This window comes from Rhinopithecus roxellana, chromosome 1 (genome assembly GCF_007565055.1).
Source record: "Rhinopithecus roxellana isolate Shanxi Qingling chromosome 1, ASM756505v1, whole genome shotgun sequence".
NCBI lineage: Eukaryota > Metazoa > Chordata > Mammalia > Primates > Cercopithecidae > Rhinopithecus > Rhinopithecus roxellana.
Genome location: NC_044549.1, coordinates 84,746,434 through 84,772,698, shown reverse-complemented (window position 1 = coordinate 84,772,698; position 26,265 = coordinate 84,746,434). Strand labels below are relative to the sequence as shown.

General features: G+C 38.7%; 1 protein-coding gene across 14 annotated transcripts in view; it reads left to right on the top strand.

Moving 5' to 3' along the window:
* The window catches only part of CADPS (calcium dependent secretion activator), a 492,502-nt gene that overhangs the window by 90,805 nt on the left and 375,432 nt on the right, over window positions 1-26,265 (top strand). For all 14 annotated transcript variants that reach the window (XM_030927221.1, XM_030927190.1, XM_030927201.1 and 11 more), the window contains one exon: window positions 25,178-25,291. In XM_030927221.1, the coding sequence (XP_030783081.1) occupies window positions 25,178-25,291 (114 nt within the window). The remainder of the gene's footprint in view (window positions 1-25,177; window positions 25,292-26,265) is intronic.

Below are 26,265 nucleotides of genomic sequence, written 5' to 3'. Positions count from 1 at the left end.
TTTTAAGCCTTCTGATGCAAAGTTTCAAATTTTCTTCCAAAAAGCTTGTACTCATGTATCTAAAAGACAATATATAAAAGTAAACTCCCTGAGAACATGGACTGTGGCTATTTTTCCAAGGTTCTATTTCACAGAGTTTAGAATAGGACCAAACACATAGTGGGCCCTCAATAAAAGCTTGTTGAAGGGAATGAGAGCAGGAAAACATATGTTAAGGGCTTGGCCAAGAGCCTAGCACATAATGAGGCTTGATGCATGTTAATTACAATTATTACTTTCTTTGGCATTATTATTATTCACATTCTCACTGCACCACAATATTTTGATAGGTTTATTTGAAACTATGTCTAGGAATAAACATAAAACTTTTGAAAGACTCACAGCTACTTCCTTTGTTTTCTCATATGGATTACTTCTGTTGTTGAATATCTCTGGAACATGTTCAGTGTGAAGCTGGCTTCTGTACCCCTCCCTGCTGTTTTGCCAGTATATTTGTAAAACTTCTTCCTTGCTGTCAATTGATATTTACTGAGTCTCGAAGAACAACATACTGGGGCAAAGTAGGCTGAGCAAAATACTATCAAATTTATGAAAAACAAGGAAAATGCTAACAGGCCTGCCATTTTCAATAAAATGCTTTAAGTGTGCTGGTTAGACTCACATACTCCTACTCCCTTTTTGGGGTGACTATATAATGGGTTAAGAACATTGGCTTTAGGTTGGAACTTGGAGTCTTCTTCCATTCTGGCTGTGTGACTTTGGACATGTTCCTCAGTCTCCTTAAGTCTTGGTTTCCTCACTTGTAATAGCGGTGCTTATTTCTCAGGATTGACAAGAAGAACGCCTAGGATAGTGCATATAAAGCTCTTGGCACCAACTCTAGCTCAGACAGTCACCATTGATACTAGAACTTCATAAACACCAGTGACTGAGAATGAATATGTGTCAGTTTTATGTTGCCACAGTTCTGTTTTACGGACTTGACATTTGCTTCCAAATTCTGATATATTCGTGCATTTGATTTTGCTGGGCTTACCACCTGGGGAAATCTTTCAGCAGGTTTTATTGAGCCCGTTTTCTGCTTGGAGAAAATGAGACCCCAAATTGCACAGTAAATGCTTCTGGTGTGCTAGAGATTCAGAAAAATGTTGGAACTGAAACTTTAACCAAGGCATCTCCATTTCCACTTTAAAGTGTCAGACTACTTCATGGTAATCATGCAAATCGTGCTGGTGATAATAATGCTCATCATGATGCTGGTGGAAGTTTCCATATAACGAGTGCTTTTTTTGACCAGGTCATATGCATTTATACACATTAACTCATTTAATCCAACCATGAATATAGGTGCTATTTTTCCTAGAATTTGAATTTATTTGTCTAGGATCATACAGCTGGGAACTGCAGACATATGACCAGAAACCAGTTCCATCTGATGCCAGAATCTGTGCTTTGAACCACCACAATCTGGCCAATAAAATCAATCATTCAGAAACTAATACTTGCTCTCAGCAAAAAATCAGGGAGAACATATTTTTGTGATCTTTGAAAGAATGTCTTTGAAATCACTAGCATTGAGTATGGAACCAGATTAATATTGGAACTCTGTTTCCTATTTGCAGTCCTATTTAAGATGAGTGAAACATACCCTAAGCCCTTAGTCTTTCAAATTTAAAGTTCAGTGGAGTTTATTTTTAAAATCCTCTTGGAAAAATATATGGGCAAAATCCTGCTTTCCTTCATAAGGAGATATTTATTTTGCCCATATTTGTTAGCTCTCTGGTAGAGTACAAAAAGAGGGGCAAGACAGCAGTTTATTCAAATAGAGAAGTCATCTGATTGAAAATACGCTAATAATCCCATTAATTAAGAAAGACCCTGTCTACAGGAAATCCCTACCAAAAAGTAATATCACATCAAAAGCTAAAACAGGGACTAAAGTATACATACAATAGCTTTGCAAATTTTACAAATACAGCGGTGTGGGGTCCCAAGGTCATTCTGATACGTCTTTAAAACACGTGGTTTGAAGGCATGGATCTTATTTAAGATCATTTAAGACCTTATTTACGATCTTATTTAAGATCTAGACATTGAGAAGTGTGTAACTTTCCATGGGTCACCGACTTCCTGGTAAAGTGCGTGCTTTTCTCAACCTCTTCTTAACTCAGTTTGTTTTTATCTGAGAAAACTTGAGAAAAACTAGGGATTCAGCCACACAAGCAGAACCCTAGAGGAAACTGAAGGGAGAATACATATGGTGAGAAGTACTTGGCCTATGTCCTGCCCGATTTCTTCCAAGACCCTCTTAGTTTTCATTCATGCACTTTGTAAATAATTAAGGGAGGTATCTAATGATAAAAGGTATTGCATTCACTGTCTGCCCTTCAGTTATTTCAGATTTGACTGTGTGGTGTGTTCATATCACATCATTCAAGCGGGCCTTGAGGGACATCTGACCTAGTTGAACAGCTGTACCTTTAATAAAACTGCCAAAATAAGTATGACATTTTTTAAAGACACATTGAAGATTACTTATATTTTATTATTATATTTAGAACATAAATGATTGTGACCAGACAGCTTGATTTCATGATGATGATGACGATGACAAGGATGAGGACAATGATAATGATTATGGTGATAGTACCTAACATTGTGGTATACTTACCATGTGCCAAAGACACAGCTACAACTTCACATATTATCCCATTTAATCTTTTGAACAGTCACAATGCAGATACTATTAATATACCTGTCTTATAGACAAACTGAGGCTTAGACAAGCCAAACTATTGTCCAAAGGACACAATAGATTCAAAATTCAAACTTAAGCAGTCCAATTCCAAAATGAAGACCCTTAATCGCTGTATCCATGGTTTCCAAGCTATTTTGAACACACATCCTGTCAGTAAAACATTTTGAGGATACCCTCTTCTTTGCACTCATTTATTAATAACTAGTATTATGCTAATATACTACGCAAGGAAAAATATAGATAAAAGTATACATTTTAAAGGGTGAGCCATAGATAAAATAATGTTTTGGTTGTATTATATTTATCAATGGTATGAAAGTGTTTTCACTCTCATGAAAATGAAATAATATTTTAATCAAAAATATGCTTGAATATGCATTACTATTTTTGAAAATTTTTGTTTCAGGCTTTCTGAATTAGTAACTCAAAGGCACAGTTGTGAGGCTTTTGGTTTTTTGCGTGTGTGTGTGAGACAGGACCTTGTTCTGTCACCCGGGCTGGAGTGCAGTGGTGCGATCTTGGCTCACTGCAACCTCCTCCTCCTGGACTCAAGTGATCCTCCCACCTCAGCCTCCCAAGTAGCTGGGACTACAGGTGCATGCAACCATGCCCCACTAATTTTTTATATTTTTAGTAGAGACAAGGTTTCACCATATTGCTCAAGCTTGTCTCTAACTCCTGAGCTTAAGTGATCCTCCTGCCTCAGCCTCCAAAGTGCTGAGATTACAGGCATGAGCCACTATGCCCAGCTTGAGGTTTTTAAAAAATCACTTGATCATAACTGAAAAAGATGCCTCAGAAAGATCCTTAGATTGAAATGAAAGACAGGCATTGCTGGCTGTGCTTTTGATACCAAGATATCTGTGTTTCAATTCTACCCACCAATTACTCCAGGATTTTTAAAACATCTGCTAGCAAATTGCTGTCTTTTCTAGTGTCAATCTATTGTTATTATTCAATAAAAGTTTTGTCTTTATATTTTTTTGAAAATTTCTTTAAAACAGTTCAGAACCTCTGAGAGCAGATTAATCAAGTTTATAAGATCATTTACAATATTTTAGGAAGGTGTGTGTGTGTGTGTGTGTGTGTGTGTGTGTGTGTGTGTGTGTCTGTGTGTATGTGTGTGTTGTAGGGACAGGTTCTCACATTGTCACCCAGGCTGAAGTGCAGTGGCATGATCATAGCTCACTTTAACCTCAAACTCCTGAGTTCAAGCTATTATCCTACTTCAGCCTCCTACTTCAGTAGCTGGGACTACAGGCATGTGACACCATACCTAGCCATTGTGTTTAATTTTTTAGAGATGGGGTCTTACTATGTTGCCCTGGCTGCTCTTGAACTCCTGACCTTAAGCAATCCCCCCGCCTCAGCCTCCCCAAATGCTGGAATTACCATTAGAGATTTTTATAGGCACATCAAATATTTAGGTACATCCTCACATCACACATTAGAAGAGTCATTTCCAAAAAGAGTTTCTACTTTCACATTGCTTTCTGCATAACATCCTTTTTTTCAATGGTTAACAATAAAATAACTAACTTTATTTTTAATTTTATTTTATTTTAAGCAGAGTCTTGCTCTATGCCCCAGGCTGGAGTGCAGTGACAGGATTTTGGTTCACTGCAACCTCTGCCTCCCACATTCAAGCGATTCTCGTGCCTCAGCCTCCTGAGTAGCTGGGAATACAGGCATGCACCACCATCCCTGGCTAATTTTTGTACGTTTAGTAGAGACGGGGTTTCACCATGATGGCCAGTCTAGTTTTGAACTCCTGGCCTCAAATGATCTGCCTGCCTCAGCCTCCCAAAGTGCTGGAATTACAGGCTAGAGCCACCACTCCTGGCCCTTTTTTTCTCTTTTTGAAAAGAGTTTTTCTTTTTGTCCTAGATGCTTGGTTTTTTATGACTTACTAATTGTGATGATTTCAAGCTATCATTAGCTGACGTCTCAAGACACAGTATGCACAGGGCATGGTTCAGTGTTGATGATGATCCATATATAAAATATTTTTCCTGTTTGCACTGGGAAAGGCTGGTCTTGAGAGATTTGAAGAACTCATCTGTTTTAACCTCATAATATGGCCAATGAGAAATAGGAACAGTGTTGACTCTGCCATTTTCCTACTCAGTGTGCTTACCTTCTTATCACCAACTTAATCACCTTGAGCAGGTATGGGAGCAGGGAAGCTGATGGGTCTTTAATAGTATCACATTACATTCTTTCAGTCTTGGGAATGACCAGAGATCTCACCATTATGTACTGAGTGAGTAATGCAGTCCTGTAAGAAGGTTACTTTGGTATCAACAACAACAAAAACGCTGGATGGCAAAGCAAGGCTCAAGGTGTATGACATTCAAAAAGCAGCTTTTCAAAATGTTTGCAGTGTGGCACAAACAATTGAGACTCTCACAGTGCTAGGATGTTGAGATGAAGCATGATCATGGTGGGAAAGTTACGTTGCTATAAATAGACCCGGTCACTGGCATTCCCTGCCTTTGACCCTGCCACCACTCCCACCAGAGTTATATCACTCACTAACTTTTAAAAACACTCTAAATTATGAAAATATCAAACATATATACATATAAACAGGTAGAGAGGTTAGTTGAACTCTCTTGTACCCATCATCCAGCTTATTAATGATCACTTCGTGGTTAATCTCTTTCATTTGTGCTCCCCATACTCCTGAAATGAATTATTTTAAAACATATTCCAGACATAACATTATAGATATTATAATATGAATCTCTAAAATATAAAGATCTGTTTTTCAAACATAACCCACTGTACCATTATTACACCTGAAAGCCTAACAGTAACCCTTTAATATCCTCAAATATTCAGTCAGTTTCCAACTTCCTTAAAGATCTCACAAATATTTTCTAGTTCACTCATTCAAATCAGGTTCCAAATGAGGTGCATACATTGTAATGGATTGATATAGCCCTTGTGTATCTTTTAATGTATAGAATTTCTCTCTCCCTATTTTTTTCTGCTTGCATTCTTTTCTTGAAAATACTAGATTATTTTTCTTGGAGAGTTTCCCACAGTCTGGATTTTGCTGGTTACACCCCTTGATATTATTTAACATAGTTCTCTCTGTTCCCCCATAAATTGGTAATAGGATCCAGTGATTATCACATTAATATTTGATTCTTCTACAGGAATACTTCAGAGGCAGTATTTGTACTTCCATCAGTAGACACCTAATAACTAGTTCTCTTTCTTTTAATATCCATCAGTGACAATTGTTTACATCCATTATTTCATTGGGAGTTGCAAGAGGGTGAAGAGTATCATACTATTTTTCATGTATTTGCTGGAAAAAGCCTATAAAGAGAAAGTTTTTCTTATGAATTATTTAGTTAGTCTGAGATGCAGTTCATATGGCATCCACAAACACACACAAAAAGCTTGATACTTATGTTATCAAAATAATGGGTTGGTACCTTAACATCCTTGGAAGGTGATCCTTTATATATTTGGTTTTATGAGTAATGTTATGATTTAAATAATTTGACATCACATACTATGTAGCCATTATTTTTATACATTCTCAAACCATCTATGGCCAATGAGAGCCTCCTTTAATTGGTTCCTATGTCCTTTTTAAATAGAATCCCAGCAGTCTTTGAGAGCTTCCTTAATTTCTGGTAAGATAAGGGTCATCATGTACATTTCATGCTTAAGACAGGAAATCAGCCATCGCTCCAAGGAACTCTGGTTAAGTTTCATAGGAAATGGTATTCATACATCATTTCATTTTAAGCTTTGGTTTGTCTTCCATTTTTATAATGTAAGTGTGCATGTGTGCATTCACACATGTATGCACTTGTGTGTATTTCTCTCCTTCTCTCTTAGATAAATAGTACCATGCTATACATGTATTTCTCCACCTCATATTTTTAATTAACAATATCCAATGGAGTTCATTCCATATCAGTATCTAAAGCTATTCTCTACTCCTTTTATACTTGTATAGTACTTGATTATGTGGAGACACAATTGTTATTTAACCAGTCCCCAGCAATAGACATTTGCTATTATAAGTAATACTTTAACAAATAGCCTTGCACAGATATGTATTTTAACTTGCCTCCTCTAACTTTATAATTGTGTCTAATAGGTTAAGAAAATTGCCTAAGCTCTCACAACCAATAAGTGCTAAGCCGGAATTCAAGTGCCACATGGTTGTCTTGCTCCAGACCCCAGGAGCCCCAATATATATTTGCTGTCTTTCAATTTTCCCAGGAACGCTAGCACATCAAACCTGGAATTATATCAGCTTAGTGTAGAGGTACTGCTAACCTGAGGCTCAGAGTAATAAAAATAAGAAATAGTCTTGGTTTACCATTACTTGATAAATACAGAGTTTTAGGAAGTTGTCTTTCAGAACTTGGGTCTGTAGAAGGAAACAATAGTAGTTCTTAGTGGTTCAAAAAAAAAAAAGTTGAGGTACACCATTCCCACCTGTGCTTGAAACTAGAGTTTGCCTTTTCCTGGGAAACAGAACACACATCACTGACATTGCTTGCCCAGGTCTCAGACCGATCACTTAGGTCACCTTTGTGCGAGGAAAGCCACACATTTTTAGTGTTTGTTTTCTTTCTGGAACCATAGCAATCTTCTGGAGGAATGTAAGATGCTATATTAAAAAGTGCTAGACTAGGCCAGATGCAATGGCTCACGCCTGTAATCCCAGCACTTTGTGAGGCTGAGGCAGGTGGATAACCTGAGGTCAGGAATTTGACACCAGCTTAGCCAACATGGCAAAACCCCATCTCTACTAAAAATACAAAAATTAGCCAGGCATGGCAGCAGACACCTGTAATCCCAGCTACTTGAGAGGCTAAGGCATGAAAATTGCTTGAACCCAGGAGGCAGAGGTTGCAGTGAGATGAGATGGTGCCACTTCACTCCAGCCTATGCAACAGAGCAAGACTCCATCTCAAAACAAACAAACAAACAAACAAACAAACAAAAAAACAACAACTAGACTATATGCAAAACTCCTAAAATACCATGCTTATGCACCAAAGATAATTTTCAAGGCCACTTTCCTCTGATCCAGGGTTTAGCCCCCATGTAATCTAATATTTCTGCTCTTTAAATGCTGTACATCCTCTTAGAGAAAGAAATGTGACCATCCTTCATGGCCAAATTTTAATGTATAGAATTTCTCTCTCCCTATTTTTTTCTGCTTGCATTCTTTTTTGAAGCCATTTTGCCCTTTGGTGTCTTCATGAAAAACTGTGAGTCCAAATTTACCTCTTTTAATGACACATTAAGTCAAGTGCTGGGCATGAACCCATATCATCCATTGGGCCTCATGATCATCAACTAGAATGGTAGCTCCAAAAGGGCAATATTGTTTGCTTTTTAAATTATCACTGACTTTTCAATGCTTAGAACAGCGCTTGGCATATAGTGATGCTTAATAAGTGGTTGAACAGGTGGGTGGATGGATGGATGGATGGATGGATGGATGGATGGATGGATGGAAGGATGGATGGATGGATGGATTAGGGCTTCTGAAATTTGAATAGTAAATCCTGATGTTAAACTTCAGAGAGCCTTCGTTAATGACCACCTTGTACAAAAATTACCAGGAGGGGAAATGTCTTTTTTTCCCCCTATGGTATTTCTTTTCTGTCTCCCACCTTTGGATATCTTCTCCTTTCCCTGTATATTTTTAACCAACATTCCAGAATGATGACTCTGTCCTTCTAACCTTCACCAAAAATCCAGATCTCTCAGTAGTGCAGATGTCAACTGAGTATGGGTAAAGGGAGACATTAGGAAATGAGTGACTAGAAACTGATGTTTAGCTTTTTCTAGAAGCTTCTTAGAACTCAAAAGTCTCAGTCAAATTGTGAGGGCTCTGAGGACCAAATACAAATGAAGAATTTCAGTGAAGTGAAGGCTGTAAGGTCTGCTCTGGTCCTTTATTTATTTTATTTTTTTTCGTAATCAAAGAGACAAGCTTCCAAAAGGTGGTCTTTGAGGTGCAAAGACTTGGAATGTGCAACTTTTGTATCTCCCCTACCATCTTGCCGTCTGCTTGGCTTTGAGTACTGGCATCCATGGGGCATCTCAGATCACTTCAATTGCCATCTGCCCCACACACACAATCATGGGTGTGTTCTCACTCCCAGGATTAGTTTTCTCTCTAGCCCTCTGGTCCCTCCCAACAAAACTGAACTTGCTCTTTTCAGAAGACTTGTGCCACATTGCTCCCCTGTCCATTTCTGCTCATGGATTCTTGGCTGCCCATGCTGGGAGTCACGTGTGTCACTGTCCCTTCTCTGCTGATGTGTCAGAGGCCTAGGAGACTGATTCAGCATATCTTCTCTGGGCTTCGCACCCAACTTCAAATCCACTTATTCTTTGAAAAGAGGTTTGTGTAAGAGTGACTTTTGTATTTCTAAATGGGAATGTATCCACGGAGTATGCATTCTGACAGGGCCTCAAGTTGTTCCTGCTAGTAGATTCACTGCTCTTATATTTGGCAGCAGCCAACTTAGCTGCAAAAGGGCTGGTGGCTTTCTCTGCTGTAAGCCTTCAGGGCAGCAAACATTCCTGAGAGAGATTGTGGAGTCTGCCCTAGGACGAGCCTCCCAGTTATGTTTTATGTGAATATAGTGGTACTTGTCCTCTTACCCCAGAAAAATACACCTCCTGCAGCACAAGTTTGGTTGCTTATCTCAGTAGATCTCATTCATATTAGCAGCGAGAATCACAGATAATGAAGCAAATTATACCCTAACAGCATCAGCCCTAATAGTATCTTTTTAAAAAATAAATGTACGAGTCCTAAGATATAGGTAATGACTAACATTTATTGGATAGCACTTGATTGCCAAGCCCTATGATAAGTCCTTTATATATTGTCAAGTATATTTTTCACAAAGTTAAAAACATGACTCATATAAATATCTCATAAGCCGTTATCAAAGATTTATTTAACTCGTTAATGGAGGAACTAGCAAGATGGAAAAGCTGGTTCAAAGAGCAATAAACGATGAGAGATTTATATAGGCAACCAGCAAAGGAATGCAAAAATAAGTTTGCTGAGTTATATTCAAAATTGGTTAATATTTATTAGATCAGTAATGCTAAAATTTGGGGGCTCATCTTTTTTCCACTAGACAGAAATCATTTGCAACTTATCAGTATTCTACAAGTTAACTTCTAGCTTCATAGAGTCTGGACCTAATCAGCAGAAAAAAAGTAAGTCAAACAAACTTAGAGTTTTTCTGGAGAATGAGAGGACCTCATTCTTCAAACTTTTTACACAATGTCCTTCATCACAAACTAGGTGACACGTTCATCTTTTATTTTTATTTTCAAGTTTAATTTATAATTTTAATTTTTTTTGAGATGGGCCTCTGTTACCCAGGCTGGGGTGCAGTGGTGCCATCATAGGTCACTGCAACTTCAAGCTGCTGGGCTCAAGCAATCCTCCCATCTCAGCCTCCAAAGTAGCTGGGACCACAGTCATGCACCACTATGCCTGGCTAATTTTTTGAAAAAGTTTTGAGGTATGGGATCTCGCTGTGTTGCCCAGTCTGTGTTTTCAAGTTTTGGATCATTTTTCTATTTAGAAAATGCCTCTGGGGCCAGGCACAGTGGCTCATGCCTGTAATCCCAGCATTTTGGGAGGCCAAGGTGGGAGCGTTGCCCGAGCCCAGGAGTTTGAGATCAGCCTGGAAGAAAAAAAAAAAAACCTATGAAATAAAGTACCATAAACTCTATGTGCAAGGGGCTGCGGTAACCACTAGCCCTGAGTTCAATGATGAATCCTTTCTAAACAAGCAAATACTCTCAATGACGAGAAACTGCATCAAATGGCAACCTAATTCATTTTAAAAGTGTTCAAAATAACAGAATTTTATCCTTATGTTACCCCTGAATCTGCTTCACTGTACCATCTACTGTCTCCTAGTTTAGTCTTCTAAAACCACATTGAACAATCTAGTTTCCTTCTCACTGAATGCCACTGACATTGTGTTGAGGAGCTTCGTGGAGGTTGGTCAGGTAACCTACATCTTCTTTGGACCTTATGCTGGAAAAATTGGTCACAACTGTAGATGTTATTGATCAGAATGGGGCTTTGGTCAAAGGACCTTGCACTCAGGTAAGGAGACAGGCTATGCCTTTCAAATGCATGCAGCTCACTGATTTCATCCTCAAGTTTCCACACAGTACCCACCAGAATTATGTCCCACAAGCCTGGCAGAAGGCAGACAACACAAAATGGGCAGCCACATGATGGGCAAAGAAGATTGAAGCCAGAGAAGGGAAAGCCAAGATGGCAGATTTTGATCATTTTAAAGTCATGAAGGCAAAATGGGGGACAGAATAATCGAGAATGAAGTTAAGAAGCTTCAAAGGCAGCTTTCCTGAAAACCTCTCCCAAAAAAGCACCTGCTATTAAGAGTGCTGCTGCTAAAGTTACAGAAAAAAAAGACGACCACTGAGTGCAAGAAGGCTGCAACCCAGAAGGTTCCTGCCCAGAAAACCAAAGGCCAGAAGGCAGTGCCTCCTTTGGAATCTCAGAAGGGTCAAAACACTCCAGCCCCAAAAGCACCAGTTCCAAAGGCATTTGGCAAGAAAGCAAAAGAGGTTATTATAATCCCAGCACTTTGGGAGGCCAAGGTGGGTGGATCACCTGAGGTCAGGAGTCCGAGACCAGAGTGGCCAATATGGCAAAATCCTGTCTCTACTAAAAATACAAACATTAGCCAGGCATGGCGGCACGTGCCTGTAATCCCAGCTACTTGAGAGGCTGAGACAGAATTGCTTGAACCCGGCAGGTGGAGGTTGCAGTGAGCTGAGATCATGCCATCAGGTGACAGAGCAAGATTCCATCTCAAAAAAAAAAAAAAGTAAATGTTCTTTCTGAAAAAGAAAAATCTAGTTTCTATTTCACATGAAGTTGCAGAATATTTAACTCATACTAAAGAGAATAGGAAATACCTTTAATCCTTTATAAAAATATACCATAGTTCAGTTCATTCAGCAGGTGTTTCTTGCAATGGCTCTTAACTTTGGCGTATGTCAGAAATGCTCGTGAAGTTTCTAAACTTGTACATACCTGGGTTTCTATTCCCAGCCATTCTGAGTAAGTGGGTCTGTGGTGGGTGTATAGGCATCAATATTTTCTGCAAGCTTCATGGGTAATGCTGATGCAAGATAGACATTAAAGTTCATGCCATATATCAATCATATAATAAATACCAAGAGTCAGGGATGAGGGAATTCAGACTAAAGAGGTATCATTCAGGGGCTGGAAGGAGCCATCAGAGAGAAGTGATCTGAAGTAGCATTTTGATAGACAAACAAGATTTTGCCAAGTAAAGAAAGTGAAGGGAAAATGCAGAAAGGCTTTTAAATGGCATTAATAGCTTTAAAATGCATCAGCGGAGTTACTAAAAAAATTGACTTACTAAAAAATGAAATTTGAACAATTGTTAACTAACCATAGGGACAATGATCTCGACATTTCTTGCAACCAAATATTATAAGGGGAAAAGGAGCTATCTCCAAAGTGATTGCAGTGATATTCCATGACGTGTCCCCACGTGTTTACCAATACATGAAATATACACTGTTTGTCCATTGATAGGACCAGCAGTGTCAGTCAACCTGAGGGAGGTTCAACCTCTCCACTGCTTCCAAAAGGAACCAAAGCTATTTCTCTGTTAAATGGAGCAAGAGTCATTAAATCACTGATGCCTTTAAATTATCAATAATATAAAATAACAGCGGGAGAAGCGAGCCAATGATAAATATCATTTTAATAAGCCAGAACTCATTTGTGGGTGCAGAAAAATCTCTGAAACCTCAGTACAATTCAGCCAGCTCATATTGCCATAAGACATGAGATGATGAAACTCAGAAATGCTGATGGCTTTTTATTCTTTCCTGCTTCTGAATATCAGGACAGGCTTGAGCGATAGAATTTTCTGTTCTTCCCTGGGCATGCTTAGGCCTGCATCATGTGCTGCTGTATTTGGATCCCTTTATAGAAGGTCTCTATGTGCACATGTGTGTGTCTCTTTAACTAATACACTTTATTTTTTAGAGCAGTTTTAGGTTTATAGAAAAACTGAGCAGAAAGTACAGAGTACCCATATACCCCGTATCCCCCTAACTCCAACAGTTTCCCCCATCATTAACATCTTGCATTAGTGTGCTCTATTTGTTACAGTTGATGAGCCAGTATAGATACATTATTATTAACTAAAGATCCTAGTTTACATTAGGGTGTACACTTGTGTTTTTTGTATTTCCCAGTTTCAGATCACCTTCACTCTTTGTCCTGTTTTTACTCTCTGCTATTCTGGATCCTGAATGGCGATTGTTAGAACAACCAAAGTCTCCACATTCCTCCCCATCCCCCAGCAGCCTGAAAAGTGACTGCCAATCACTTGTACCTCCTCTCCCTGTTCATGCTGACACAATAAGGTTCTTATCTAAATCAATTTCAGTGAAGCTCATGGTCACAGTTTGTGAATGTTACATTAGTGCCACGTATAACCTGTACACAGACTGCATTCAGATTTTTTCCACTTTTTCTCTGGAAATAATTGCTACTGATAAAGTTCACTATTAAACCTTATAAGACCCAAGATGGTATGTGGAGATTTAGTGATTTCATATGTTGCTGTGCTAGTATTTTAATCTGAGCTCCAGCCAAATGGAACAATCTGCGGTTTCGTTTCTAATAGTTGTGACTTTATTTTTGGACTCCTCTGTTGTGCATACTCAGACAGCCGCCTCTAATCCTTGTTTTTGGAGTTGGCAGGGTATAGATTGTAATTAACAAAAGAGATTCTTGCTGTGTCCTCCAAGAAGGACCCACAGTTTCTCATCTTTGTCTTTCCTCACCCATTTTGTACCCTCAACCTGGAATGCCCTCCTCATCTCTCTCTCACCTTTTCTCCCTACAGCCTTCCTCTTTTCCCAGCTATCCTTGTCTCTGCAAACTGAGATTCTAGATTCTATTCTGGACCCTCTTCTCTTCAAATATCACAGCAAGCCTGAAATATTCTCCTGATTCTATGCTAACCCCCAGAACTCATTCCTATTCCCTGATTCTGCATGTTCTTTTTTTTTTTTTTTTTTTTTTTTTTTTTTTTGAGACGGAGTCTCGCTCTGTCGCCCAGGCTGGAGTGCAGTGCACTTGCTCACTGCAAGCTCTGCCTCCCAGGTTCACGCTATTCTCCTGTCTCAGCCTCCTGAGTGGTTGGGACTACATGCACCCACCGCCACGCCTGGCTAATTTTTTGTAGTTTTAGTAGAGATGGGGTTTTGCTGTGTTAGCCAGGGTGGTCTCGATCTCCTGACCTCGTGATCTGCCCGCCTCGGCCTCCCAAAGTGCTGGGATTACAGACGTGAGTCACTGCGCCCAGCCAATTCTACGTGTTCTTAAACCATGTCACTCTCCTATGTAAAACACTTCAATACTTTCCCACCATTCTTTGAATTAAAGCCCAGCTCCTCAGTTTGGCATGCAAGCCCCTATACCATGTTCTGTTCTCTGCTTGTTATATTCTCATGCTAATTTCTCCAAGACTATACCCTAGCACTCTCCTCCTGACTACTACCTTGCTGGTAGTAGATTCACTACTAGAAGATTCATTGATTCACTAGAGCAGTGGTTCTCAAAGCGTAGTCCACATGCCCTTGGAAGTCTGCAAGGTGATTTTCCTAGTAATGCCAAGACATTACATGCTTTTTTTCTCACTATGTTAACATTATCAATAGTGATGAGAAAGCAATGATGAGGAAGACTGCTGGTACTTTCGCACAAACCAAGGTAGTGGTGCCAAATTGTACTAGTAATCATTATATTTCTCGTGGCCATGTACTTCCTGCTTAAAAATGGCCAATTTCACGGAATACTTTCCTTGATGAAACCATAGAAAGTGTTAATTTTATTAAATGTTGATTCTTGGGCACACACCTTTTTAATATTCTATACAATGAAATGGTAACTACATAAAGCACTTAGGTAGCATGAGGAAGGACAACGGTTGTCTCATGGGAAGGGACTTGTCTGACTGAGTTGCCAACTAAACAAGCCTTTTTAAAAAATGGAATATCATTTTTACTTGGGAAAACAACACACAAACGTAGGTATTTCATAGATGTTTTCTATAAAGTAAATGGAGAGAGCCTGTTATTTCAAGAAAAACAACTGACAATATTTTTTGCCAATAATAAAATTTGAGATTTCAATCACCACCATAATCTGGACAGTTTCTTAATACCTAAAGATTTTTTTGATATCAGTGGCAATATTAAGTCATATGATTTTTTATGTATTGTGTGATGAAATGTGTGAACATTTGGAAAATTAACATAACTCAATTCATTTTTGACATGACCAATGTATGATTTTTAAAAAATAAAATCACTTATGGGCCAGGAGTAGTGGCTCATGCCTGTAATCCTAGCACTTTGGGGGGCCAAGGTGGGCAGATTGTTTGAGGCCAGGAGTTTGAGATCAGCCTGGCCAACGTGGTGAAAACCTATCTCTACTAAAAAAAAATAAAATACAAAAATTGGCTGGGTGTGATGGTGCACGCCTGTAATTCCAGCTACTTGGGAGACTGAAGCATGAGAATCACTTGAACCTGGGAGGCAGACGTTGCAATGAGCCGAGATCACACCACTGCACTCCAGCCTGAGTGACAGAGTGAGAGACTGTCTCAAAAACAAAACAAAACAAAAATAAAATAAAAAAACCACTTATGGGTAAAAGATTCATTCAAATAGCAGGACAGATCAATGGGTTTTAATTGAGTATAGAAAGTTCATTGATATAGTGTCTGATTTTTACATTATATCTAACTTTCAAGAAAATACCACCACTTGGGCTTTGGTATAGTATCAGGAAGACTATCCCATTTATCTGAAAAGGCTCTTACAGTATCTCTCAGTTTTCCAACAACCTATCTGTGGGAGGCCAGATTTTCTTCATATACTTCAACCAAAACAGCATTTCACAACAGACTGAATGCAGAGAAAGAAATTAGGATCTAACTGTCCTCTACCAATCTCTAAAAGATATTTGCAATGCTATAAAATGTTGCCAGTCTTCACTATTATTTTCTTTTGGAAAATATTATTTTCATAAAAGGGTATTATTTCAGTTTAACATATGATGAGTTTATTGTTTTTTAACAAGTTAGTATTTTAAACTCCTCAGTTTTAATATCACTATAGTATTTATTAATAGCTATAAAACAACTTACATAAACAAAACCTCTTTGCAGTCCTCAGTGATTTTTAGCAGGTGAAAGAGACTTGAAATCAAAAAGTTTGAGAATGATGGCAACTTGCCAACTAACTCTTAATGAGATCTTTGGCTCTAGAACTCCTTATTTGACCACATGCCAGAAGAATCCATGTGAGTACCGCCTGAGTACCTCCAACTTGGAAAAATATGTTCTTTTTTTTTTTAAATGTTACTGGGTTCAAGGGTAGAACATTTGTCCTACTAAAGAACAACTTTTAAGAGCTTTGTGGGTGGAAGGGTGAAAAATAGACCTCCTTCTCTTCTTCTTCCCCTTTGATCCTTTTCCTCTTCTCTTTTGATCTTCAATCCAATCTTTAGCCCCAACTCACCTTCTAAATGCATTTTTCCTATTTTTTTCCTCTTCTACTAGATAATTGTTGGTTGGGAGAATCCCATCTCAATCAATGTTCAAATTATGTCTCCAAGTTCCTTTCCCTGTAGGTCATAGAACTCTTTGTTAGAGTATCATGTGGCCAACTTACAGGTCTTTATTCTTTCTCTTCTGCTCCAAAATAGATCTTTAGGAATAGCATGCTGATTGGTATTTCTATTATTAAATAATTTTAAAATTGAGCTAATGTTTTAAAGTAGTAATTAACTTATATTCAACTGCTACCCTAAATTTTTAAAAAGCTAGCAAGAACTGTTGTATATAGCAGACTTTGACATTTTTTCTGAAGAAGCACTTTGTACAATGTGGTATAGGTATGCAAGAGGATGGAACATGTCTATTTTAACTATAGCTACTACATAAAACTACATAAAGCTTATGGTTTCAGATATTATTGCTTAGAACAAGTTTTAGTTAAGAAAAAGAAAGTGATTTCATATATGTTTAATGCAAAAACAAAAAGTTAATAGTACAGTTAGCACATGGGGAGGACATACTCATGGGAGTATTACTTAAATAATTGAATTATGATTTGAATAGTTGAATTTTGGGAAACCATGTTCCAAAGGGAAGTCCAGGGTGACAGCCTCATCATAATTCTTCCCACCTTCAACATGTTTTTCCCCGTTCAACTTGCATTTCAGAATTACTCATTTATATTTTGCCATGATAAAGTCTTTCAGATTTTTTCTTCAAGCTAAATAAAACTCACTTAAAATGCCTTTTTCAGAGTATGTTATGTAAATATATATATCATATAAAAGCTGAGAAGAACTTTATGTAAATAAGTGAATATTTGGTTAAGATGAGGCGATTTCTAAATTTTCTAAAAGCAGGACTTCATTTAGAGTAGAAAATATTTGGTCTGGTTGTAGAAAGGGGGTATTTTATTTGTTAATAAAATTCATGGCCTAATATAAATGTTTGAAGTCTTCAAGAAAAAGAAATTAAATAAACATTGCCGTAATATCTCTAGATTAGCTGATAATTTTAAGCACTTGTTGAGTTGACATTTTTCCAGTTACCTATAATAAAGAAAAGCTTTTAAAACCTGTCTCCTTTTTTCCCAGATAATGATTTCTTTTTTAAAAAAAGAAAAAGCATAGCTTATATTAAAAATTGTAGGCCAGGCACGGTGGCTCACGCCTGTAATCCCAGCACTTTGGGAGGCCGAGGCGGGTGGATCATGAGGTCAGGAGATCGAGACTATCCTGACTAACACGGTGAAACCCCATCTCTACTAAAAATACAAAAAATTAGCTGGGCGTGGTGGCGGGCGCCTGTAGTCCCAGCTACTCCGGAGGCTGAGGCAGGAGAATGGCATGAACCCGGGAGGCGGAGCTTGCAGTGAGCCGAGATTGTGCCACTGCACTCCAGCCTGGGCACCAGAGTGAGACTCCGTCTCAAAAAAAAAAAAAAAAAAAAAAAAAAAAATTATAATATACAATGCTGACATTATACTTTAAGTAGAAAAGGACCTAATTTATGTATGTAACTGGAACATCTCCTTATGCCCAAAGATATTTTTCTACTCACTGCTGCCTATGCTTAGAATGCAGGTATTTGAGATTCTTTCTTTTACAGTAAGCATTGTTTCCCCCTTCTTTCTGGTACAGTTGTTGTTGCAATAGGAGACGTATTAGCCAATAAGCATCTTAGTAAGTATGCATTCTTCCATGATTATTGTAAACCATGTGTATCCATTGGGAATGCATTTGGCTGCCAGTAAGAGAAAACATACAGTGACTTGAACAAGTAGAAATTCGTTTTTTTCTCACATAATGAAAAAGCCAGAGATGGGTGTTTACGAACATTTGTTCAGCCACCCAAAAATGTAAGGACCACATTTCTGTGATGCTCTTGGCCTTTCCTGGATGGTCATGAGATAGATACCATGGCTGTAGAAACAGATTTGTATTCTCAGCAGAAGAAGGGGCAGCAGGAAAGGAAAGGGTTATACCACCGAGTATGTTCATTTTCATGAGGATTTCAAATATTTCTCCAGAAGATGCCCCCAGTAGTTTTCCACCTCTATTACATGGCCACCTAAAATTGCAAGAGGAACTGGGAAGGTAGTAATTGGCTTTCCAGCCTCTAAACTAGAAGGGCCAAGAAAGACTGAGGTAAGGAATACCACATCAATGATACCTTCAAAAGGCTGAGTGAATAAAAAAAGCATTGAAAGAAGATAAAAGATAAATGATAGGGAAACAAATACTTCTTATATTGTTTTTATTATTGGGTCCTTACTCTATGCCAGATACTATGCTATATATTATTATAGGTATTATAAATATATATATTATACATATATAATCCCACCTAGTTTTCACAAAGACTCTGTAAAGCAGATATTGCTTTCCCCCATTTACAGAGGAAAAACCCAAAGCCAACTACTTGACCAAGGTCTCATAGCAGAGCTAGGATCTGACCTGAGCTTGCTCTGACTTCAACATCGCCCCTCCTGAGACCAACACTTAGAACATGTGGTTTTCTCCTCACTATAGATCACATTTCACGCTTCTCCAGAATGCTTCAGTAAATTACAAACTGCATGAAATGCAGTGGGGATTTTCAGGCTTTGGTTAATGAGGTAGATGGAACCAAGAATGCTTGAATAGTTCTAGCAAACGCTGCTACAGCACTTTCTTCTACAATAATCACCTTCCATCTTTTCAGGTTTTCTGCTTGGAATTCATTACTGCAATTCTGAATTCTGACCTTGATGCACAAGTGGTTTCTATACATATTCAATCCTTTTAGGTGGACTTCTATTTCAGGAGGATTCTCTCTGTAAGCAGCTCATCGAAGCTCATTTGTTTATTTAGAGTTGTACTGTCAGGTACTCTGGGCCAATTATTTCAGTTTATTCATGCAAGGTCACCTTTTGGGTTCAATCCTATCTAAGTCAGTTAACTTTTAACCAGAGACAAACTCTGTCCCACAGTTGATTCTTAGACTGGCTTTTGCAAGCTTCTAAGTAAGATTTTTATTCACTCATGCAATTGGCAAAGGGTATTAAGAAGTCAAAGATGAGTATGTGATTTCTGACTCAGTTGTGAGAAACTCTAGAGCTAAGATTGTGCCTTGATACTGTCATATCGCCAGAGCCTAACACTGTGCCTGGTATACATTAAGCCCTTAATAAGCTCATGTATTCATTCAGCAAACATTTGTTGAGAGCCCACTATGTGCATAGCAGTAAACGAGACAGATGTGTACAGCTATAAACAAGAAGCACAATAGTGAACAAGACAGATAGGGTCCTTGTATTTGTGAAACATACATTCTTGTGAAGAGAGAGATAATGAAAAGTAGGTATAATTTTAAAATAAAGAAGGCCCTAATATGCATCATAGGAAAATGGATAAATTGTGGTATACCTGTAAAATGGAATACTACCCAGCAATGAGAAGGGACCAGCTATTGCTACTCCTAACCACATGGATGAATCTCATCATGTATGATAGTATTGATATCAAGTTCAAAAACAGGCAACACTCATCTATGATAATAGAAGTCAGGCTAGTGGTCACTTTTGGAGGAAGGAATGACTTTGGGAGTATGCAGGAGCTTCTGGGGTCTGGGTAACGTTTATCTTGATATGAAAGTTTGTTATCTGGAAAAGTTTACTTTGTGAGAATTTCTCATACTGATTGGGCATAACAGTTCATGCTTATAATCCCAGCACTTTGGGAGGCCAAGGCAGGTGGATCACTTGAGGCCAGGAGTTCAAGACCAGCCTGATTGACATGGCAAAACCCCATCTCTACTAAAAATAAAAGAATTAGCTGGCCATGGTGGTGCTTGCCTGTAATCCCAGCTACTCAGGAGACTGAGGCAGGAGAATCACTCGAATCCAGGAGGCGAAGTTTGCAGTGGGCTGAGATGGCACCATTGCACTCCAGCCTGGACAACAGAACAAGACTGTCTTAAAAAAAAAAAAAAAAAAAAAAAAAAAGAGGAAGAAGAAAGAATTCTTCATACTCTGTGCTGATAAAGTATATTTTTCTATGTACATGTTAAATTAAATAATTTGACCTTAGAGAAGATAAGTGCTAACTGTGATAATGACTGTGCAGGAAATGCTCAGGTTTCAGGGCACTGTGACAGAGATTAGCTAGGGGAACATTACTGAAGACTGGATGGTCAGGGAAGTGCTTCCCAGGATATGCTGGCTCGGCTGAATCCTAAGGGGCCAGCCACGGGGAAAACCAGAAGAACATCCCTGGCGAAGGGAACAGCAAGGGCAAAGGCTCTCAGGCAAGAAAAGTCAGGGCACAGCTGAGAAGTAAAAAAGACACCAGTGTGCTGGCTACCAGAGTGAGTAAAGAGCAGAGTGGAGCAAGTCAAAGTTAGGGTACGTCATGCAGGGCCTTGGGGGCCATTGAGTGTATCATCTGCCCCTTATCATTTGGCTCTTCTTTTTTGCCAGGCCATGTGCTGAGATCTTGAGATATATTACCTCATTTCCTTTTCATCTTTTTAGTAACTTTAGGAGGTCGGTTTTATCATCCAAATTTTTTAAGGAGGAACCAAGGCTTAGGGAAAGTAGCTTGCCTAAGGTCATCCAGCTTGGAAGTGAGTGGTATCACCAGGACTTGAACCTGCGTCTCTTGGACGCCAAGCCTGTGCTCTCAACTCCTGACTCATGATTCTGCCTCTGAGCACTTGAGTTTAAATAAATAACTACTTCACCACATAAAACATGCACCCATAGGACTGTGAACAAAATGCTGAGAAAATAGCGACCTCCACCTGAGGAGTCTGGAAGGGAGTGCATGCACTAAATTTAAAGACGTGTACATGTGAAATGTCCCCAGAGGCAGGCATTCTCAAGGGAACAGTATGTGCAAACACTCAAAGATGAGAATTAGGGTGGGCACAGTGGTTCATGCCTATAATTCTAGCACTTTGGGAGGCCGAGGCGGGTTGATCACCTGAGGTCAGGAGTTCGAGACCAGCCTGGCCAACATGGTGAAACCCCATCTTTACTAAAACTACAAAAATTAGCCAGGTGTAGAGGCGTGCACCCGTAGTCCCAGCTACTTGGGAGGCTGAGGCGCGAGAATCACTTGAACCCAGGAGGCGGAGATTGCAGTGAGCCGAGATCACACCGCTGCACTCCAGCCTGGGCAACAGTGAGACTCTGTTTTTGTTTGTTTGTTTGTTTTTGTTTTTGTTTTCTTAAAAAGAAAGATGAGAATGAATCATCACAATAGCGAAGATGTATTGAGCATTCATCCTGTACTAAGTTCTGCAGTGAGTATTTTGCTTATCTTGATCCTCACAACAACCCTATGAGGTCAATATTGGCCCCATTTTACCAATGAGAAAACTGAGCTTTAGAGAGGTTAGTCATTTGCCCAGGGAGACACGGCTAGTGAGTTGAGTAACTAAACACTAGGCTTGTTGAATTAGTGGTGAGAAAAGTAGTGAATTATAAACCAGTAGGTGGCAAAACCCAGACATAGAGTTCTGCCACTGAAGTCCATGCCCCCAACTCTCCTGCTGACAGCTTAATGTGACTAGGGAAGCAAGGGATGCTTTGTGTGGCTTTGTGATGTGTGTTCTCTGAACTTGACTAAAATTAATGTTCCTGAAGTTCCTTAGCTCCTTTCTCCATTGAGAGTTTTATATTCTGTAATTTCTTTTCTCTGAAATCCTGAATCATAATTTTATGTGCTTTTTTGTTTGCCTTTTCCTCTCTACTTAGACTATAAGATCCCTGAAGAAAAGCCCTTATTTCTTTTGATTCCTTAGTGCCCAGCCCTAAGAAATAATGGGTGAGATCAGGGGTTGTGTGTGTCGACCACTGCACCCTTAGTGTCTGGTGCAGGGCTGGGCAGAGGGTGCGTGCTCTATAAATTTTTTTTTTTTTTTTTTTTGAGACGGAGTCTCGCTCTGTCGCCCAAGCTGGAGTGCAGTGGTGTGATCTCCCACTCACTACAAGCTCCGCCTCCCAGGTTCACACCATTCTCCTACCTCAGCCTCCCGAGTAGCTGGGACTACAGGCACCCGCCACCATGCCCGACTAGTTTTTTTTTAATATTTTCAGTAGAGACAGGGTTTCATCGTGTTGACCAGGATGGTCTCGATCTCCTGGCTTTGTGATCCACCCACCTCGGCCTCCCAAAGTGCTGGGATTACAGGCGTGAGCCACCGCACCCCGCCAAATATTTCTTAACTAAATGAGTACCATGCTTATTTAAGGAAAGGTAAGAGAGATAATAGATTTGGCCTGGGTCAACAATCAATCTTGAACATTCATATGGTGTGTGCATAATTTTATTTCAATTACTTAATCATTTAAGACAAAAGCGAGGTCTATAGGCCTCCATTCCTCTCCTGCCCTGTCATCCCACCCTACTCCCAAAATCACGCAAAGCTGGTATTGGCACTGTTTTAGAAGGAATTCTGAGCAAGAAATCCTGTGAGATGCCTTGGTTGGTCCTATACTGTTAGGATTTGTGAACTAGATTAAGGCTGGTCTGCTTAAAATAAATTTATGTTATAGGTATCATTTTTATGAGCAAATCAACTGCTACCTAATATTTCAGTTCAAATGGTTTCAAGCACATAAAAAATAACTATGATTTTCTCTTCAATTTCACATATCAATATCCATGGGTCAGAGCAGGAAAGCTTAAGCAACTTAGAAGTGAGTTTATTCCATGCTTTAGGTCTGAACTGGTCCAGTGCAATAGCCACTAGCCACTGTGGCTATTGAACACTTGCAATTTGGTTACTCTGAATTGAGATATGTTGTAAGGGTAAACTACACCAGATTCCAAAGGCATATCATTTTTTTTTAACATAAACTGTCTCATTAATAATTTATATACTGATTACATGTTGAAACGTTATTTTGGCTATACTGGGTTAAATAAAGTATATCAAAATTCATTTCACCTGTTTCTATTTTTTAATGTGGCTACTATAAAACTTAAAATTATACATGTGGCTAACATTATATAGTGGTGCCCTAGAATGTAACAAATATGAGTCTGATAAATTTCTAACCCCTTTTAATCTACCCTTGACTTCACTATTCCCCAACTTCTTCCAAAGATACAAAAATTAATGAAAGCACCCAGCTTCCATCTGTGTCACAAACAAAATTCTGTTTTGGTTTTGTTTATTGACTGAGTCAAAACTCATGCTGGCTTTGCATCTCCTAAAGCTTTAAACTTTATTTTCTAATTATATTGACTCTAATGGTAAAATCACTTGGATTTATATAAAAAGTTTTAATATTTTAAAAGAACTCATTATGTTATTGAATAACTATAACTATCCCAGGACAGTGGGTAATTAGAATCACCACCATTTTCCAAGTGAGAAAACTAAGGATGAGATAAAATTTATTTAAACCCAGCCCTGATCCAGAAAGGCTGGCTCTTCACAGGTCAATGCAGAATATAAGTAGCTTTTCCCAGATGACACAGTGGCCAACAGAACTGGTACTGGACTGATCTTCTTACTTTTTCCACTAGAACAGTGGTTCTCAGATGTAATTTCTCATGATCAATTATAAAGCATAACTTTTTATAAAAAAGTTTAACTTTTTCAGAGTTAAAAGTTTTTAACTTTTAAAACAGCAAAGTTTTGGCTGACTTTTTAATATACATATTTTATATAAATTAGAACCAATGAAAAGATACCTGAAAATAACATGTCTTGCATACACTCCATTCATTCATTCATGCAATCAGCCCTGAGTGTCTGGCACATGTAAGGCAGTTAGCTATGCCCTGGGAAAACATCGATGAATAAGATAGCAAGAAAAGACACATCATGTAACAAATTTAATCATCATCAAGCAGTTAAATAAACAGTGTGCTGTGGAATCACAAAGCAGGATGATCTGCCCCTAGCCTAGGGGCTGGGAAGGGCTTCATAAATTAGTGCTGCCTGCATTGATACCTGATGGATGGTGGGATAGAACCAGATAAGGGGTGAGGAAGAGGAATGAGTATGAATCTTTTAGGAATGTTTTCCTAAGAAAGAAAGGTGGGATTGATAGGCAAGGAATTGCACATAACCTAGTGCCCAAATTCTCTATGCCACAACCCAGAAGTGTATCCTGTACCCAAACATCATCTGTCATGTGATCATGGATGTACTAACAACAATAAGGTTTGAAAACCACTGCATATGGTCATACTTCATTTATCAAGGTATTTCAGACCACCAGAGGGGCATGTGCAGTGCTGTGCTTGCTATTACATGTTTAACAACCATCTCTCAGGAGAAAAAAAAAAACTGTTTTGTAGCATTTGCCAATTTCCATGGTATAAATACTCCCACCTTGGCTGATATGAAGCTGCCAATGAGACAACACTGAATGTGGAGCTGGGAAGAGATGGGTGGTAGCACTCCCTTATATAGAGTTTCCCTCATGCAAATGCCGTAGGTGTAAGTAACCTCAGAAGCACTGATAAAAGTGAAATGTGGTAAAATAACTAGGAGGCAATGGATTTTAAGTATTAAAAGTGTATTAACTTTGTTTTTAATATAATTTATTTATATTATTTTAAAATAATGGCTGTGTTTAACACTGGCTCACAGAAGTTTCCGCAGATTCCCTTATCAGCTCTCACACACCTGTACAAGCCAGCTCCAGTACACCAATGGGCCTGGCATCTTCAGCATAAAATATCCACGATCCTTGTCTAGAACAAGTGCTCACATTTCCCTCTTTTTCTGTTTCTTACAGATCAGCAAACAGCAGCTGCAGACAGTCAAGGACAGGTTTCAGGCTTTCCTCAATGGGGAAACCCAGATCATGGCTGATGAAGCCTTCATGAACGCTGTGCAGAGTTACTATGAGGTGAGAATCACTGTGCAGAAGAACACCAAAACTACTCAAGCCCTAGGCCTGTGGAGTCTGAGCTGCAGGGCAATGGGGACAATCGTTTTGGTTTACTACAGGATCATCCCTCCTAAGGCAAAGGGGTTGGTGATTGGTTACAATGTTAAGAAATAACAGTATTTTGTTTTGGGGGAAAACGAAATGTAAGCTACTATTTAACAACAGAGTTTTATACCAGGCAATATACTGATTGTATTTCATACAAGATATAACAGTCTTATGAATTAGATCTGATTGTATTTTCATTTTACTGATGAAGAGACTGAGGCTCAGAGACGTTAAATTAATTACTCAAGGTCACACAGCTATGAAAAATCACAACCTATGACTTTGAGTCAGGAGTATTTTTCTCACCACTTATACCATTTTTAAAGGATGTTAGCACCTCCCAAGGATGGTGGCTTCATGAACTTCCTTATTCTTTTTTCTAAAATGCTGCTTGCGTATCTGGAGCTGGGACCACTGTCCAAAATGCAGTTCTCTAGAGAAAATCTACAAAAGAGAGAACACGTTCTGAATATGTATTACGGGTAAATTGTCACCACTAGACCTCAGAGGTTTATCAGTAAAGTGGATTTGTATTTCTGCAAATATTTTTAAATTTTATAATTGTTCTTTCTTAGTGTGCATATTGGCTATTATTTGTACATGATTATGAAATGGACATGCCAAACTTTCATATTGGCAATGCTTTCCTCATATGCATATTTTCAAATATGATTATTTGGTCACTGAGTACATTTTATTTTATATTAATCTGTTTTAATGTGAACCAGGTAAATTCTCTCTGTGTTTGGAATCCTATGCCCCAAATGTCTGATGCGTTGTAAAGGCTAGATGACAACCATTAGAGCCCAGCTCCTAAGCACTGGAAGCTTATGATATCCTGCTATATACAATTCACAGTAATAATGATAAACTTTAAGCTAGGT